The sequence below is a fragment of the Salmo salar genome, chromosome ssa10 (genome assembly GCF_905237065.1).
Source record: "Salmo salar chromosome ssa10, Ssal_v3.1, whole genome shotgun sequence".
NCBI lineage: Eukaryota > Metazoa > Chordata > Actinopteri > Salmoniformes > Salmonidae > Salmo > Salmo salar.
This window is the reverse complement of record NC_059451.1, coordinates 7,805,079-7,825,726: the sequence shown is the minus strand read 5'-3', so window position 1 is coordinate 7,825,726 and position 20,648 is coordinate 7,805,079. Positions and strand designations below refer to the sequence as shown.

Here is a 20,648-nt window from a genome sequence, read left to right as displayed (position 1 = left end):
CCCCAAAAAACTCACAGTTGTAATCGATGCTAAAGGTGATTCTTACATGTATTGACTCAGGGATGTGAAAACGTACACTATATATAAAAAAGTATGTGGACACCCATTCAAATTAGTGGATTCGGCTATTTCAGCCACACCAGTTGCTGACAGGTTTATAAAATCGAGCACACAGCAATGCAATCTCCATAGACAAACATTGGCAGTAGAGTGGCCTTACTGAAGAGCTCAGTGACTTTCAACGTGGCACCGTCATAGGATGCCAGCTATCCAATAAGTCAGTTTGTACAATTTTAGTCTTGCTAGAGCTTCCCTGGTCAACTGTAAGTGCTGTTATTGTGAAATGGAAACATCTAGGAGCAACAACGGCTCAGCCATGAAGTGGTAGGCCACACAAGCTCACAGAATGGGTCCGCGGAGTGCTGAAGTGCATCTGTCCTCGGTTGCAACACTCACTACTGAGTTCCAAACTGCCTCTGGAAGTAACGTCAGCACGAGAAATGCTCGTCGGGAGCTTCATGAAATGGGTTTCATTGGCCGAGCAGCTGCACACAAGACTAAGATCACCATGCACATTGCCTAGCGTCGGATGGAGTGGTGTAAAGCTCACTAGCATTGGATCATTCCATTTCTGGAATGATGAATCACGCTTCACAGTCTGGCAGTCCGATGGACGAATCTGGGTTTGGTGGAAGCCAGGAGAACGCTACCTGCCCAATGCATAGCGCCAACTGTAAAGTTTGGTGGAGGAGGAATAATGGTCTGGGGCTGTTTTTCATGGTTTGGGTTAGGCCCCTTAGTTCCAGTGAAGGGAAATATTAACGCTACAGCATACAATGATTCTAGACGATTCTGTCCTTCCAACTTTGTGGCAACAGATTGGGGAAGGCCCTTTCCTGTTTCAACATGACAATGCCCCCGTGCACAAAGCGAGATCCATACAGAAATGTCGAGATTGGTGTGGTAGAATTTTCTATAGTTATTTTTAAAATTTGAATTGTATTTTTATTGAATATCTGAAACATACAATATACTTGCAGTGAAGCCGCTCAACAACTACATCATACCAGTCATCCAACAGACTCCCATTCAGAGCGACACACAGAAGCATCCAAGGTCAATGCCCTGCTCAAGGACATGTTGACCAATCTACCACCAGGCCAGAAATGTGAACCCAAACCCTCCAAGATCCCCCCAGAGTTTCCCAATAGCTGTCCCTCAACCATTCGAGACCCCTCCCACAGTCCCCCCCAATAATAAAAATAAAAATGATAATTAATTCCATTCCACAACCAAAAGAACACCGCAATGCACCAACAACCAAGAGAATGAACTAAAGAGGAAAAAGAAAAAGACAGAAGAAAACAGCAAACAATGCAAAAACATTTATATATATATATATATATATATATATATATATATATATATATATATATATATATATATATATACATTTATATATATATATATACACACACACATACATATATACACACACACATACACTTAGCCAAATACATTTAATCATAGTGAAAATTCCCTGTCTTAGGTCAGTTAGGATCACCACTTTATTTTAAGAACGTGAAATGTAAGAAAAATAGTAGAGAGAATGAATTATTTCTGCTTTTATTTCTTTCATCACATTCCCAGAGGGTCAGAAGTTTACATACACTCAATTAGTATTTGGTATTTCTCACGTCACCCCGCTCCTCCGCTCTCTCCACTGGCTTCCAGTTGAAGCTCGCATCCGCTACAAGACCATGGTGATTGCCTACGGAGCTGTGAAGGGAACGGCACCTCCATACCTTCAGGCTCTGATCAGGCCCTACACCCAAACAAGGGCACTGCGTTCATCCACCACTGGCCTGCTGGCCCCCCTACCTCTGAGGAAGCACAGTTCCCGCTCAGCCCAGTCAAAACTGTTCGCTGCTCTGGCACCCCAATGGTGGAACAAGCTCCCTCACGACGCCAGGACAGCGGAGTCAATCACCACCTTCCGGAGACACCTGAAACCCCACCTCTTTAAGGAATACCTAGGATAGGATAAAGTAATCCTTCTAACCCCCCCCCTTAAAAGATTTAGATGCACTATTGTAAAGTGGTTGTTCCACTGGATATCATAAGGTGAATGCACCATTTTGTAAGTCGCTCTGGATAAGAGCGTCTGCTAAATGACTTAAATGTAAATGTAAATGTAAATGGTAGCATTGCCTTCAAATTGTTTAACTAGGGTCAAATGTTTAGGGTAGCCTTCCACAAGCTTCCCATTCCTCCTGACAGAGCTGGTGTAACTGAGTCAGATTTGTAGGTCTCCTTGCTCGCACAAACTTTTTCAGTTCTGCTCACACATTTTCTATAGGATTGAGGTCAGGGCTTTATGATGGCTACTCCAATACCTTGACTTTGGTGTCCTTAAGCCATTTTGCCACAACTATGGAAGTATGCTTGGGGTCATTGTCCATACGGAAGAACCATTTGCGACCAAGCTTTAACTTCCTGACTGATGTCTTGAGATGTTGCTTCAATATATCCACATACTTTTTCTTCCTCATGATGCCATCTGTTTTGTGAAGTGCACCAGCCCCTCCTGCAGCAATGTACCTACACAACATGATGCTGCCACCCCCGTGCTTCACGGTTGGGATGGTGATCTTCGGCTTGCAAGCCTCCACCTTTTCCCCCCAAACATAACGATGGTCATTGTGGCCAAACAGTTCTATTTTTGTTTCATCAGACCAGAGGACATTTCTCCAAAAAGTACAATATTTGTCCCCATGTGCAGTTGCAAACCGTAGTCTGACTTTTTTATGGTCATTTTGGAGAAGTGGCTTCTTCCTTGCTGAGCGGCCTTTCAGGTTATGTCGATATAGGACTCGTTTTACTGTGGATATAGATACTTTTGTTCCCGTTTCCTCCAGCATCTTCACATGGTCCTTTACTGTTGTTCTGGGATTGATTTGCACTTTTTGCAGCAAAGTACGTTCATCTCTAGAAGACAGAACATGTCTATTTCCTGAGCGGTATGACGGCTGCGTGGTCCCATGGTGTTAATACTTGCATACTATTGTTTGTACAGATGAATGTGGTACCTTCAGGTGTTTGGAAATTGCTCCCAAGGATGAACCAGACTTGTGGAGGTCTACAATTTTTTTCTGAGGTCTTGGCTGATTTATTTTGATTTTTTCATGATGTCAAGCAAAGAGGCACTGAGTTTGAAGGTAGTCCTTGAAATACATCCACAGGTACACCTCCAATAGACTCAACTGATCTCAACTAGCCTATCAGAAGCTTTTAAAGCCATGACATCATTTTCTGGAATTTTCCAAGCTGTTTAAAGGCACAGTCAACTTAGTGTATGTAAACTTCTGACCCACTGGAATTGTGATACCGTGAATTATAAGTGAAATAATCTGTCTGTAAACAATTGTTGGAAAAATTACTTGTGTCATGCACAAAGTAGATGTCCTAACCGACTTGTCAAAACTGTAGTTTGTTAACTGTAGTTTTAATGACTCCAACATAATTGTATGTAAACTTCTGACTTGAACTGTATATATAAAGATATTTTTTATTTAAAAAAATAAATAAAAATAAAGGACATCAAGGACATCTAAAATCATAATAGTAATGCCAACTGTATAAGTTTGTGTGCATGTCTGGCACTATTACATGTGTGTGTGTTCTTGTATGCGTTTATTTGAATGAGAGTGTGTGTATATGCATGTGTACAAACACTTGCACTGCATCAGCCTCAGGCAAACCAGCATTAGTTGTAAAAACACTGCCCCTCAGTGTCATTCAAACTTACTTTTTATTATGTTTTATTTTTACTTAAAAAAAAAAAAACGTTTATCTTTGACTATCATTCTATCTCCTGCACAGCAACTCCACTCCCACTTGTTTCCAATTCCACATCCCAACCCTCAGCTTCCCTCAGCCCATCTATCTCTGCTGGTCACCCACTTCGGGATTCTGCGCAAAACTTATCTTTCAACTATGCTGTGATGTTTAACGTACAATTTCAATCTATCTAATCAAATAGAATCCACAGATTGCGAGTTGAAGATACATACTTTTACTATGAGTATTAGTGTATTAGTAATTGACTGACCCGGTCTCTCCAGATCTCCTAACAGTACTATTTCTAGGGTCAATTTTAGATCAATGTTATGTATTTTCAGCCATTCCTGAACCTGAGACCAGAAACAGGCTACATGAGGGCAATACCAAAATAAATGGTCTACTGATTCTGTATCCTCACAACAAAATCTGCAAAGCTTTGATGATGTTATGCTCCAAATATTCAACATTTTGTTGGTGGCAAGAATGATATATAATAATTTTAGCTAAAAAGCACAAAGTCTTGAATCTTGTGTTGTTTTACATATATACTCATCAACTCTGTACCATGGAATCGCACATCAAAAATCTCTTCCCAACTATTTTGCAATCTGTATTGCACAGTTGTCAACATCCTGGTCCTCAAATGAAACTGATATACCTTCCTATTTATGCTATTTTCATTCCTCTGCCAGTTCTGCTCCTTTATATTGGGCAGACAGACCAGTTCCCTACCTCCTCCCGCTGCCACCTGCATTTTTGGGGTAATGCTGTAATCAATTGGTTGTACTCTTGGATTGAGCAGACCTTCCCGTACAATTCTGAACTCCATGAAGGACATAACTCTACCATCCCAATTTACAATATCATTTCAGAACAAAATACCCTTTTCAAACATCTTTCCCATAATACAGGTATTTTATCAACCAGCACATTTGAGTTCAGCCATCATATTTGTTGTGTAGAATAACTTGACTGGTCTGCACAGAGCCCTGACCCCAACTCTTTGGGATGAATTGGAATGCCGACTGCGAGTCATGCCTAATCTCCCAACATCAGTGCCTGACCTCACTAATGCTCTTGTGGCTGAATGGAAGCAAGTCCCAGCAGCAATGTTCCAACATCTAGTGGAAAGCCTTCTCAGAAGAGTGGAGGCTGTTATAGCAACAAAGGGGGGACCAACTCCATATTAATGTCCATGATCTTGGAATGAGATGTTCAACAAGCAGGTGTCCACATTCTTTTAGCCATGTGGTGTATGTAAATTATACTGAACAATAATATAAACGCAACATGTAAATTGTTGGCCCCATGTTTCATGAGCTGAAATAAAAGATCCCAGATATTTTCCATATGCACAAAAAGCTTATGTTTCTCAAATTTTGTTCACAAATTTGTTTACATCACTGTTAATGAGCATTTCTCCTTTGCCAAGATAATCCATCCACCTGACAGGTGTAGCATATCAAGAAGCTGATTAAACATCATGATCATTACACATGTGCACCTTGTGTTGGGGACAAAAAAAGGCCACTCTAAAATTTGCCGTTTTATCACACAATACGATGCCACAGATGTCTCAAATTTTTAGGGAGTGTGGAATTGGCATGCTGACTGCAGAAATGTCCACCAGAGCTGTTGCCAAAGAATTGAATGTTCATTTCTCTACCATAAGCCGCCTCCAATGTCGTTGGTAGTATGTCCAACCGGCCTCACAACCGCAGACCGAGTGTAACCACTCCAGCCCAGGACCTCCACATCCAGCTTCTTCACCTGCGGGATCGTCTGAGACCAGACACCTGGACAGCTGATGAAACTGAGGAGCATTTATATCTGTAATAAAAACCTTTTGTGGGGAAAATTCTGATTGGCTGGGCCTGCCTCCCCAGTGGGTGGCCTGGCTCCCAAGTGGGTCGGCCTATGCCCTCCCAGTCCCACACATGGCTGTGTCCCTGCCCAGTCATGAAAAATCCATAGATTAGGGCCTAATGAATTAATTTCAATTGACTGATTTCCTTATATGAACTGTATCGCAGTAAAATCAGTATACATATTTCTGCATTTCATTTTAAATAAATTAGCAAAAATGTCTAAAAACAAAATTTCACTTTGTCATTATGAGGCATTGTGTGGAAAAGTATTTAATACATTTTAAATTCACGCTGTAACAGAACACAATCTGGAACAAGTCAAGGGGTATGAGTAGTTTCTGAAGGCACTTTATATGACATTATTTGTAGGCATAAACTCCTATCATAGCCACCAGGATTTGGTACAAGTTTTTGGCCCTTTATGCTCGATGACTGAGGTGTGGTCACAGTATGGTGACTGCGAACAACAACACTAATAACAATGACAACAACAACAATAACAGACAAGGAGACATGGAGAGATGACACAAACCCGGGCAGTGACTGATAAGCATGAAAAACAAACTAGGCAGTTATTAGCCCACCAGCTAGTGGAGCCCTGGTTCAACATGGCTGCTAGGAGGAGGTTTTTCAGGAGAAGAAGGTGTTACTGTGTGTTTCTTCTCCTTTTGGCCAATAGCAGTAGGAGGAAGGTTGGGGGTAGACTGCAAAGCTCCTCCAGAGCTAAGCCGAGGTGGGCAGGGGATAATCGCTTGACCAATTAAGCTAGAGGAGTCCTCTGAATTGTTGGGGGAAAGGGGGACTAAATCTGTGCATGATTTTGTAAAAGTAACAGCTCTTTTTTTTATGGAGACTATATACACGAGAGCGTGATGCAGCAGTGCATGGTGTATAATACAAGACAGGCATTCTGAAAGACAGTCTTGAGTTTTTTTAAAAGTTGAATAGAGTGGATATTGGATATGATGTATCAGCGTGGTGAGTACCCTGTCGAAAGTTTGAGTGTCTAAAATGCCAGGGAGGCTCACAACTCTTTGCAGCAGAGACCCTGGCTAAATGAAAACTCCAGGGAAACAAAGAACCCACACTTTCTGACAAAGACTTGGTCAAACAAACTCAACCACTTTAACAGCACAGTTGGTACACAACAATCCCACAACTCCCCCCGACTAGACAGAAATCAGTGAAACAATTTGTGTGCAAGACACAAAACGACATACAAGCCCAAAGCTCAGATGTTGATACTCACCCCTCTTTTCCAACACAACCAAACCATCTGTCATTGGAAATACACTGAGGAAGACTGGTGCAGGTTGTCACCTTTTTCATGTTCTCTTTGCACTTAAAAGTACTATGCATCCTGCCTTAATTCACCACGGTGTATATAGCTGCAGTTTTTGAGGTTAAGGTCTATACTTGAGCAATGTACATTATTATATAATTTAAGTTTCAAATTGATAGGGTTATAAGTTGATGTGTAAAGTTTCAACCCTTGGGTGTGATTAAAAGAACCAAACAAAACAGAGAACGTACCCAAAGAAAGAAACAGGACCGATGGACGAGCAAAAGATGGCCCAATGCAACAGCCCACAATTTCACACGTTTTTCCCCAAACACATGAACCCATACTGTCACTGTTGCCACATTAATTTACCCCAATGGGCACTTCTTGATTAAATATTAATTTCTCCCCTCCTCCACCTCATCAATACCTATCGACTGTTACTAGGATAGCAATTTAAAGTCACCCACGGCAAATTCACTCCTTGGTTTGTTGTGTTTATGTGCGGGTTTTGAGTCGTGCTGCAGGGATTGGCCTCTTCCATTAGTGTTTATCAGAGAGAGAGGGCGAAACCACGCGAGAGAGAGAGAGAAGCACAGTTCTGAGGGAACACAGGAAGCTGCCTGGCTGTCTATTTTGGGGCCCTGTTGCCACTCAGTCTGCCTTTGAGGCCTCGGCAGCGTCGTCACATTAAGATCCCTCCATTTGAGGATCTCACACAGCCTTTGATGTGGCTCTTTGTGCATGCACAAATAGGAGACTCAAGCACTCCCTTGGCATTCACCACCTATAAGGGTATCTTTCTGTAGAGCAGGGTTTGGTCTGTTAAGGACACTGTTATTAGAGGGAGCTGCACAAACTATTGAATAATTGAAATGTACCGGCTAATATTTCATTGCTGAACATTTCAAATGGAATTTTCTACATCATCTACTTGATCAAAAATGGTTTACAGTAAATATTATCTTTCCTTGTTGCTTCCTTGCTGCTTGCTTGATGTGTGTGGACACACACACACACACACACACACACACAAGCATATACACACGTATATCCTTTAACATATAAAAATACACAAAAATGTATGACAAAATTAATATATCTGCACCGGCAGAAAGGAAGTGGTCAAGCAATGTTTCACACTGTTTCAAAATGCAAGAGCCCCCACAGAAAAGGCCCATGTCAGCAATGACATAGACATATCCAGGCTACTTACGAATGAGAGGCACACTGGCGTTGGCCCTTCCCAGGATGTTGGCAGCGACACACGTGTAGTTACCATAGCGATCCTCTGTCATGTTGGTCACTGTGAGGACTGATCTGGAGCTGAGGTTCTTGATGTCAATCCCCTGTCCCTTGTTAATCCTGAAATAGAACGGACTACAAATAAAGCTTTCCTTTTCTGAAAATGTCAAGTAGGAAGAGGTGAGTCAAGGAGGGAGAAAATATTTATCAACCTCAAATAGGGTCTCTACAGTACTTCATCATCCTCTTCAATACATCCATTTATCCTTTCGCTGGGCTTATGTCTTTGAGTGTTGTTTTGAAGGACTGCCACAGCGTGATAGAGATAACCCTAAGAGTAAGTGTGAACTAGATGTATGTCACTTATTATTGGCATTCAATGTATAATTGCATGACATGTTCACCATTATTCCTTTCTAATCAGTTTCTTTAGTTTTTTTTTCTTCTGGTGCATACTATTAACAATCTGAGGAGGTAGGGTGAGATATCTAAGATATGATCTACAAGTTAGCCATTGTTTAAACTAAATTACCTAAAATATTGAAAATGTCCAGGGAGAAGACAGGGACTACTCCTATTTTGGAAGCTCAGTGGCCTCCTGTATGTGCACTTGCGTAGTTTGACTGGCTCACAGTGGCACTCAGAGTTGAAACGCTATGTGTGACCTTATGTCCAGCAAATCTCTGAGCATCTGTTGTTCTCTCTCCCACTGCGATTTCCTCAAATGTTAGTTGAACATTCACTGATAATCTCGGTGGGAGTCTGGGAGCATGCTTGCTTCTCCTCCAGAACGCCACAAAACAAGCATCACTGTCTCTGCCAGAGCAAACACATTTCTCTTTCAACACCATGAACAGTGAAGCCTCAAAAGAAAGATTTTACTGTCAAAACTGTCTCATTATTTCCAATGCAGACAAACCAGCGGCATGACTGCATTCATACTATAGTGACATCCACACACAGCTAAATGTACTGTGGTGGCACTTAACATCTGGGAACACTGAGCGCTGCCTAGCATATAGAAACATCCATGCTCTACCATAATGGAGCGCACACATCCATAATGTCTTTAAGACCTCTTTATAACTATCAATGTGTCAAGAAAAATGACTTTTCATGTTAAAAGGCTCAAACGTAGAGCTAGGTTTAGGATTAAATAAACACTAGAATCATGGCAATGTGCCTCCTTAGCAATTTAAATAAATTGAATCCACCCTATAATTACAATTAGCACAGTGTGAACTGATGATTGAAATTGTGCTCACTAGGAGTGGGTAAATGATGGGTAATGGGAGTAATTTGGTTTCTAAATTCAAGAACAGCCACTTGAATCTACACTGATTGATGTATGTGCTGAGAATGTTTCTAGCTCATTGATGAGCTAGGCAAACATTTCATTAGAATGCAAGGTGAGGATGTAGTCAACATTACTTTTCTTATTGGATTATTTATACTTTCCAGGGCCAGACTAGAGACAGTTAGTGCCAGACTAAAACATTGTTAACACATTTACTATATGGTGATGTTTGTCATGTGTAAAGAAGTCAAAGATGCTTCAGAACACGCTATACCCTCATTGCATAATGGATCGAACCAATGGAACTACTTGAGTTCTAATGGTTGGCAACAAGTGTGCATCCAACTCTATAAACCCAAATAACATTTATTTCCATGGCGAATGATGCAGAGCAATTTGTTTCTCTAACCTTTTCTCTCCCTTGTACCACTCAAATGATGGTGTGGGTACAGCTGCAGCCTCACACCTCAGCAGAGCTGTGCGTCCCAGGCCGACTCCATGGCTTTTCATCTCGTGGATGGCTGGGGCAACTGAAACGAAGAAGAAATACAAATGTTATAAGGAGGAAACACTATGATATTGAAATACATTAAATTAAAGCCACTTTCCCCAGCTTGAATGTAGTACTGGAAAATGGCTTTGGTCCAGTTAGGTGTAACAGGTGAGAAAGGCTTGAAACTTAAAAGACAAAACTAGGGTTGCAAAGGGAGGCTATATTACTGGAAACTTAAAAAATGTCCGCATTGACTGACCTTCATGTCCTAAAGTAATGATGTACTGTCGATTCTCTTTGCTTATTTGAGCTGTTCTTGCTATAATATGGACTTGGTCTTTTACCAAAGAGGGCTATCTTCTGTATACCATCCCTAACTTGTCACAACACAACTGATTGGCTCAAACGCATTAAGAAGGAAAGAAATCAACAAATTAACTTTTAACATGGCACACCTGTTAATTGAAATGCATTCCAGGTGACTACCTCCTGAAGCTGGTTGAGAGAATGCCAAGAGTGTGCAAAGCTGTCATCAATGCAAAAGTTAGCTACTTTGAAGAATATATTTAGATTTGTTGAGTACATGATCTGAGTACACGTCCTTGTAATTGGTCTTGTGAATGTTGACCTGTAACCTCTTACATCTAGACGTTCCGCTAGCGGAACACCTGCTCCAATATCCAATGATAGGCGTGGCACGAATTACAAATTCCTCAAAAATACAAAAACTTCAATTTTTCAAGCATATGACTATTTTACAGCATTTTAAAGACAAGACTCTCCTTTATCTAACCACACTGTCCGATTTCAAAAAGGCTTTACAGCGAAAGCAAAACATTAGATTATGTCAGCAGAGTACCCAGCCAGAAATAATCAGACACCCATTTTTCAAGCTAGCATATAATGTCACAAAAAACAAAACCACAGCTAAATGCAGCACTAACCTTTGATGATCGTCATCAGATGACACACCTAGGACATTATGTTATACAATACATGCATGTTTTGTTCAATCAAGTTCATATTTATATCAAAAACCAGCTTTTTACATTAGCATGTGACGTTCATAACTAGCATACCCCCCGCAAACCTCCGGTGAATTTACTAAATTACTCACGATAAACGTTCACAAAAAACATAACAATTATTTTAAGAATTATAGATACAGAACTCCTTTGTGCAATCGAGGTGTCCGATTTTAAAATAGCTTTTCGGTGAAAGCACATTTTACAATATTCTGAGTAGATAGCCCAGCCATCACGGCTAGCTATTTAGACACCCACCAAGTTTAGCCCTGACCAAACTCCGATTTACTATTAGAAAAGTTTGATTACCTTTGGTGTTCTTCGTCAGAATGCACTCCCAGGACTGCTACTTCAATAACAAATGTTGGTTTGGTTCAAAATAATCCATTGTTATATCCAAATAGCGGCGTTTTGTTCGTGCGTTCAAGACACTATCCGAAGTGTAAATAAGGGTCACGAGCATGGCGCAATTCGTGACAAAAGATTTCTAAATATTCCATTACCGTACTTCGAAGCATGTCAACCGCTGTTTAAAATCAATTTTTATGCCATTTTTCTCGTAAAAAAGCGATAATATTCCGACCGGGAATCTGCGTTTAGGTAAAAAGACGAAAGAAAATAAAGCATGGGGTCGACTCGGGCACGAGCCTGAGTCTCACAGTACTGTGACCAGCCACTATCCAAACGCGCTACTTTTTTTCAGCCAGAGCCTGCAAAGCCACGATTCAGCTTTTTGCCGCCTTCTGAGAGCCCATGGGAGCCGTAGGAAGTGTCACGTAACAGCAGAGATCCCCTGTATTGGATAGAGATAATCAAGAAGGGCAAGAAATTGTCAGACAGGGCACTTCCTGCATGGAATCTTCTCAGGTTTTGGCCTGCCAAATGAGTTCTGTTATACTCACAGACACCATTCAAACAGTTTTAGAAACTTTGGAGTGTGTTCTATCCAAAGCTAATAATTATATGCATATTCTGGGCAGGAGTAATAATCAGATTAAATCGGGTACGTTTTTTATCCGGCCGTGAAAATACTGCCCCCTAGCCATAACAGGTTAAAGGTCTTGCTCATATTTGATACGGAGAGCGTGATCACACAGTCGTCCGGAACAGCTGGTGCTCTAATGTATGCTTCAGTGTTGCTTGCGTTGAAGCGAGCATAAAAGGCACTTAGCTTGTCTGGTAGGCTCGCGTCACTGGGCAGCTCACGGCTGGGTTTAGCTTTGTAGTACGTAATAGTTTACATGCCCTGCCACATCGGACAAGCATCAGAGCCGGTGTAGCAGGATTCAATCTTAGTCCTGTATTGACACTTTGCCTGTTTGATGGTTCGTCTCAGGGCATAGCGGGATTTCTTATAAGCGTCCAGACTAGTGTCCCGCTCCTTGAAAGTGGCAGCTCTAGCCTTTAACTCGGTGCGGATGTTGCCTGTAATCCATGGCTTTTGGTTGGGATATGTATGTACGGTCACTGTGGGGACAACGTCGTCGATGCATTTATTGATGAAGCCGGTGACTGAGGTGGTATACTCCTCAATGCCATTGGATGAATCCCGGAACATATTCCAGACTGTGCTAGCAAAACAGTCCTGTGGCGTAGCATCCGCGTCATCTGACCACTTCTGTATTGAGCAAGTCACTGGTACTTCCTGATTTCGTTTTTGCTTGTAAGCAGGAATCAGGAGGATAGAATTATGGTCAGATTTGCCAAATGGAGGGTGAGGGAGAGCTTTGCATGCATCTCTGTGTCTGGCATTAAGGTGGTCGAGTTTTTTTACCCTCTGGTCGCACATGTGACATGCTGGTAGAAATGAGGTAAAACAGATTTAAGTTTGCCTAAATTAAAGTCCCTAGCCACTAGGAGCGCCGCTTCTGGATGAGCATTTCCTTGTTTGCTTATGGCCATATACAGCTCATTGAGTGCGGTCTTAGTGCCAGCATTGGTTTGTGGTGGTAAATAGACGGCTACGAAAACTATAGATTAAAACTCTCTTGGTAGACAGTGTGGTCTACATCTTACCACTCTAGCTCAGGCGAGCAATACTCGAGACTTCCTTAATATTTGACATCGTGCACCAGCTGTTATTGACAAAAAGACACACACCCCCACCCCTCGTCTTATCAGACGTTGCTGTTCTGTCCTGCCGATGCATGGAAAAACCCAGCCAACTGTATATTGTCCATGTCGTCGTTCAGCCACAACTCAGTGAAACATAAGATATTACAGTTTTTAATGTCCCGTTGGTAGGTTAGTCTTGAATGTAAATCATCCAGTATGGATGGTCGAGGCGGGTTACCCACTCGCCAACGAATTTTCACAAAGCAGCCGATCTCCGCCCCCTGTATTTCCGTCTTTATTTAACGCGAATGACGGGGATTTGGGCCTGGTCTCGGAGGAGTATATCCTTCACTGGCCCTCTGTGTGGCCTTATCGCATGTAAAATATATAAAATAATAGGTCATTATCAATAAAGGGATTGTTAAATAAAAGTTATAACTATTTGGTTTTAATATCATCACTTTTTGAAGATCATAGTTAGAACTACCCATTTCCGATTATTCCACATTTAGCTCCATCATGATCCTTTTCATGATCAGTTGATCATGTATTTTCAGATACGTGAGGGTAGCCTATACATGAGGGTAGCCTATCCAAACAACGCGCCATTTAGCTTGCTTCATCAGAGATTAGGCTTTTGGAAAGAGCTTGACATTGGCAAGTCCTCGTCCTGGTAAAGTTGTCAGCCAGATTACATTCATCACCACTATAGATGGCAAGCAAATTTAGCCATCTAGTTTATCCCCTCAAAATTACTTTATTAACTTATTATCAAATAAATTGACAATAAGAAGATAGTGGGAGCTGTACTGTTTGATTTCAGTGCAGCCTTTGATATTATTGACCATAACCTTTAACCAAAACCCAGCTTTTCAACCTCTGCCATATCGTGGATTATTAATAGAACTCAAAGGGTTTTCTTTAATGGAAGCGCCTCTAATGTGAAACATGTAAAGTGTGGTGTACTGCAGGGCAGCTCTATAGGTCCTCTACTCTTTTCTATTCTTACCAATGACCTGTCACTGGCAATAAACAAAGCATGTGTGTCCATGTATGCTGATGATTCAACCATATACGCATCAGCAACCACAGCTAATGAAGTCACTGAAACCCTTAACAAAGAGTTGCAGTCTGTTTCGGAATGTGTTCAGGACCAGTAATAAACTGGTCTTGAACATCTCTAAAACTAAGAGCATTGTATTTGGTACAAATCATTCCTTAAGTGCTAAACCTCAGCTGAATCTGGTAATGAATGGTGTGGCTGTTGAACAAGTTGAGGAGACTAAATTACTTGGCCTTACCTTAGATTGTAAACTGTCATGGTCAAAACATATCGATTCAATGGTTGTAAAGATGGGGAAAGGTCTGTCTGTAATAAAGAGCTGCTCTGCTTTTTGACACCACACTCCAAAAAGCAAGACCTTCAGGCTCTAGTTTTGTCTAATCTTGATTATTGTCCAATCGTGTGGTCCAGTGCTGCAAGGAAAGACCTAGTTAAGCTGCAGCTGGCCCAGAACAGAGCGGCACGTTCTGCTCCTCATTGTAATCAGAGGGCTGATATAAATACTATGCATGCCAGTCTCTCTTGGCTAAGAGTTGCGGAGAGACTGACTGCATCACTTCTTCATTTTATAATAAACATTAATGTGTTGAAAATACCAAATTGTTTGCATAGTCAACTTACACACAGCTGTGACACACACACTTATCCCACCAGACATGCCACCAGGGGTCTTTTCACAGTCCCCAAATCCAGAACAAATTCAAGAAAGCGTACAGCATTATATAGAGCCCTAATTGCATGGAACTTCCTTCCATCTCATATTGCTCAAATAAACAGCAGAACTAGTTAAAAAAAAAGATAAAGCAACACCTCACAGCACCACGCCTCTCCCCTATTTGACCTAGATAGTTTGTATGCGTTGATATGTAGGCTAAGTGTGCCTTTAAAAAAAAAAATGTAGTTCTGTCCTTGAGCTGTTCTTGTCTATTGACGTTCTGTATTATGCCATTCTGTATTATGTTTCATGTTTTGCGTGGACCCCAGGAAGAGTAGCTGCTGCTTTTGCAACAGCTAATGGGATCCTAATAAAATACCCAAAATACCAAACTAGCCATATTGACCTGATCTGTTATTAGCTAGCTAGCCAATTTGACATGGTCCATCAATCAATGTAGCCTATCATGTCTGTCAGCATGAACACTCTTAAGCCAGGTCTACTTACAACTATGTTTAGCCAACTATACAAAGTTCCTACCGGGAGCTTTTAAAAATATATTTTTTAATTTAACCTTTATTTAACTAGGCAAGTCAGTTAAGAACAAATTATTATTTACAACGACAGCCTACCTTGGCCAACGCTGGGCCAATTGTGCGCCACTCTATGGGACTCCCAATCACAACCAGATGTTATACAGCCTGGATTCGAACCAGGGACTGTAGTGACGCCTCTTGCACTGAGATGCAGTGCCTTTGACCACTGCGCACACTCGGGAGCTTGCAAAGTGTACATTATCAGCTAACAGTACATTGGCAAATGCGCCCTTCTGCTGCTTGACAGGCAGAGCCTAAAAAGGATGGGAAATTAACCTAAACCCCTCATACTTTTATTTTCTATCACTCAAATATCCAATTAATGGTGGCCAATATTGAGAGATATCATGAGGCTTCCTCACGTATCTGAAATGACATGATAAATTCATGTTTACTGATCATGAAAAGCATGCAGTAACTTGCTGTATAACTCTGATGATAGAGCTAAAGGTGTACAATTGTTTTGCATGGAATAATCAGACACTTGTAGTTCTGACTATGCTTTTCAAGAAGTGATGGTAAAACAACCAAACACTTAACATTTCTTTAACAATCCCTTGAAAACAGCATGCAGTTGTCAATCTAAAAATAGAATGACAAAACTATAAAACATTATCCTGAATATAAACCATCAACTTAGTGGCTACCATTGGTGTTTAATATGAGGGATTCCTTTATATATATTTTTACACACTTTCATTTATTTTACTATGTCAGTATGTATTTGTTATCAATGTTTTGGCATTAAACTGGTGGCTGTTGCGAAAAAAGTGAATAGTTGGAAGTTGCAGAGTTGATTAGATGCTTTTTTCATTAATTAGGCAACTTTCTCTTAAACCATATAGTCTATCTACTAGAAACTCATGGACAATATGGACACAGATATAAAGAATGAACATATATGAATACATCTTTTTTAAGTTATTCAAGTATAAATTACTAAGGTTATGATAGATTGCCATAGATTTTCTGTTAATTACCAAAATTACTGCAGATTCTGGTAACTTTAGTAAACTACCGGTGGCTTTGCAACCCAACAAAACTGTGGTCAGTGCGCTGTGGTCAGTGCGCATACGTATTTAATGTAAATGCTACGGAAGCAGTGGGAAGAAAAAAACATCATTCCCAAGGGTTAGGAAAATGAAATGAATTGCATGGTGATAAATTGCTTAATGGAAGTTCAAAGACTGAATGACAGAGGCAGGTTCTGTGAATACAAAATGAGTCTCCTTTCATGTGCCAAGACGCAGTGTAAATCTCTTTGCCAGTGTCAGGGAGGCAGCTTTAACTATGAACACTTTCTTAAGCAGCCAGGGCTTTCTGTATTTAAAATATTTACAGAGCTTAATTAAAGTAACACAGTCTTGAAAGGAAAATGTAATTGCTGGATTGAAATGATATATAATTCACACAAAGCATTTGGTTGAATCTAGTATGTGACGACAGTGGTTGGCCACTGAAACAATCACCACATAAAATAGGCTACAACGAGAGCGCCTTTTGTTTTCACTTTTGCATGTGCATTTATCACCAACTATTAACATAATGTTAAAATCGTATCACTATTTTCAGGTTAGTGGGAAAAAAGCACATTGTGCACAATATGTAAAGAATAGCAGTGCACATACACTGGAAATGTTCCTAATGCAGACAATATTTCCTTCTCACAGGGGTCTTCTGTGGGTCAGTGAAAACAGGTAACATATATCCTATTCTCTTCATACAAATCATACAACCATTCCAAATATGTCCCTTGAGAAGTGTTTGTCACTGAACTGCTGATTCAAAAGGCATAGTGAAAGGGACAGACGTCAATGCCACACTACTGTTGTGATGTTAGTGGTGAATATGAATCAGAGTAGCACTCAAGCTACACAATGACCAAGTGAGTAGCATTGGTTTGAGGTTATACAATTGTTTACGGCAGTTTGGTCTAGTGGCCATTGAGAATGCTATGTCAACATGCAAAACAAGGTTGAGGTCAGAACATACTATAATACCGAAAGTAAACAGAAGCACATATGGTGACTGAAACAAAAAACAAAAATACGACTGCCTATTCTGGGAAGTCTGTCCACTTAGGATTTGCAGGCTAGCATTCAATCACATGCCATGTCTGAATCTGAGTTATGGTATATTCTCCACTATTGAGTCTTTGAGAATCACCTGCCAGTCAGTCACGGCCAGTCTGTGTTCTGCTCAGCGGGAAATTTGGCAGATTGCACTCAAACCTTTATTTCCAATTGCATTTGTGAAGTGAAACAAGGAAATGGTGCCAATAATTTTTCCACCATTCATTTTTCCCATAGGGGATTTTAGAAATACTTAAAATAAGGGCTGTTTCGTGTAGGCTTAACCTGGCATGACAGCCTTCCCTGTAGCTCAGTTGGTAGAGCATGGTGTTTGCAACGCCAGGGTTGTGGGTTCGATTCCCACAGGGGGCCAGTACGAAGAAAAAAAAAATGTATGAAATGAAATGTATGCATTCACTACTGTAAGTCGCTCTGGATAAGAGCGTCTGCTAAATGACTAAAATGTAAATGTAATGTAAATGGGTAACCGTCTAAATCTCTCTAGGACAAGGTGAATGTTATCAATATATTCGCCTGTGTTAATCCCCCAATAATAACATGCTATTTAACTGCTAATCATAAAGAACTACAAATGCCATGATGATCTGGACGAAACTGCCGAATCGAGGCAAAGGTAAAAATCTTTTGAATCTTTGGATAAACTATCTAACTTTAGGTCAATTTAGTAATGAATAAATTGGCTACATTTCTTTAAAATGACAATTCTGTGAACTGTGTTATGCAAGCTATAAAGTGACACAATACCTGTTAGCAAAGGTGTCAGATAGAGATGAAGTGCAGGAGCTTGCAGGGATTTGTAGTCTTGCATGATGTCTACTTTGATGCTAATTAGCATTTTAGAATCTGAGAGTAAATAGAGCCGAATATATTGATAAAAGTCCAAGAGAGATGTCCATGGTTATCAAAACTTCACGCCAGGATAAGCCTACATGAAACACTGCTCTTATTTTGAAGTGTTTTTAAAATCCCATATGGAAAAAATGAATGGTGGAAAAACGATTGGAACCATTTCCCTGTTTGACCGCTAGGTTTAATGGGTATTATGACACCTCCACTGTGGGGCTCTATTGAGACACAAATCACCAGTACAGAACATCTTATTCAATGACTCATGTTCTTGTGTAAGAGCAGGGCACTCCATATACAGGTGTGTGCTGGTGTTCTTTTAGCAAGTTCGTACTGTGCATACCCTATAATGAATATGCTACCTTTCTTTGCACTACGTATCATTGCTGACGTCAACAGTCCACTTAGATAGATGAGGCGCAAAAAGAAAGATGCATTGCAACGCTGAAGGGTGTGAGTGTGTGCATGTCGAATGTGTTTGTGTGCAGTACAGTACAAGCTTCCAAAGACAAGTCTGCCATCTTTCACATGGAGTCCTTATAAACATAATACTGTTCATTCTGTTTGTGTATGTTGAATTCCTGTACTTGCGTGTCTCCCAATTACCTCTGCATCCCTACGCCTCTGTACTCTGGAGAAGGGAGACCTAAGATTGCAAATCTAGTGGGCAAGTGAGACAGGGATTTTTCCTGGTAATCTATCACAGGGATTGGTGCTGTGTTGAGGGGTATTGGCAGGGGCTTGGCAGGCTGCCTGTGTGTGTGTGTGTGTGTGTGTGTGTGTGTGTGTGTGTGTGTGTGTGTGTGTGTGTGTGTGTGTGTGTGTGTGTGTGTGTGTGTGTGTGTGTGTCTGTGTGTGTGTGGACACGGATGCTTGCGTTTGTGTCTGTCTGTCAGTGTGTGTGTGTGTGTGCATGTGCATGTGTGGAGAGAAGGTAGAGAGCTGGGGCTGTGATGGATCTGCAAGGCCCTAAAACCCTGCCTCGTTCTCACAGCTGGATCTGGACCTCTGGAAGGCCAGCTTCTTCAATTACAAAAAACATTAACCGCACCACAAACAAAGGCAACAAAGCAATTATAGCCTCTACCAGCACTATCTCAGCAGAACAGCAGAAACTAAACTACAATGAGAAACTGGACTCTCTAGATACAGTAACAGAGTCAAAACACCTCGTTGTTTTAACGGTTTAGAAAACACCCACACACTCCTGAGCCCCAAATACACTGGAATAGGAAACATGGGTTTACCTTTAGTGTATTTGGGTATTCCAAGTTTATCAGACCATTTTATCAGTTTATCAGACCATTTGACTAGTGCAGTGTTAGCTAGCTACATAGTTGTCTTTGTCATAGTTTGATAATTGTGTAGTTTAGAGTAATTATCGAGGTTAGCTAGCCAGATATTTTCGTCCCCCGCGATGCCATTTTTCCAAACCTAGCCAACAATTACCGACGAGCAGCATTGTAGAAACTAAATACATTACAAAGGAACGTCTTGATTAGTGCTATGTTAGCTAGCTACATAGTTGCTTTTGTATCATGATAAGGTGTAGTACTGAAACTATCGAGGTTACCTAGCCAGCTACACGTTCAAACAAAGTCAACAACGCAGCCACTGCTAGCTAGCCTACTTCACCAGCCAGCAGTACTGTATAATTTTCGTCATTTTAGTCAATAAGATTTTTGCAACGTAAGCTTAACTTTCTGAACATTCGAGACATGTAGTCCACTTGTCATTCCAATCTCCTTTGCATTAGTGTAGCCTCTTCTGTAGCCTGTCAACTATGTGTCTGTCTATCCCTGTTCTCTCCCCTCTGCACAGGCCATACAAACGCTTCACACCGCGTGGCCGCTGCCACTCTAACCTGGTGATCCCAGCGTGCATGACCCACGTGGAGTTCCAGGTCTCCGGCAGCCTCTGGAACTGCCGGTCTGCGGCCAACAAGGCAGAGTTAATCTCAGCCTATGCTACCCTCCAGTCCCTCGACTTCTTGGCGCTGACTGAAACATGGATTACCACAGATAACACTGCTACTCCTACTGCTCTCTCCTCGTCTGCCCACGTGTTCTCGCATACCCCGAGAGCATCTGGCCAGCGGGGTGGTGGCACTGGAATCCTCAACTCTCCCAAGTGGACATTCTCTCTTTCTCCCCTGACCCATCTGTCTATCTCCTCATTTGAGGAACTCAGAATGACCTTCTTGATCCAAATCAGTCAGGTTTCAAGACTGGTCATTCAACTGAGACTGCTCTTCTCTGTGTCACGGAGGCTCTCCGCACTGCTAAAG

At 41.2% G+C, this 20,648-nt stretch overlaps 1 protein-coding gene across 2 annotated transcripts in view; it reads right to left on the bottom strand.

The window, feature by feature from the left end:
* negr1 (neuronal growth regulator 1) overlaps window positions 1-20,648 on the bottom strand; it is a 449,973-nt gene that overhangs the window by 117,424 nt on the left and 311,901 nt on the right. For both annotated transcript variants that reach the window (XM_014215672.2, XM_014215673.2), the window contains exons 5-6: window positions 9,945-10,065; window positions 8,210-8,358 (exon numbers count right to left, since the gene is read on the bottom strand). In XM_014215672.2, coding sequence (XP_014071147.1) covers window positions 8,210-8,358; window positions 9,945-10,065 — 270 coding nt within the window. The remainder of the gene's footprint in view (window positions 1-8,209; window positions 8,359-9,944; window positions 10,066-20,648) is intronic.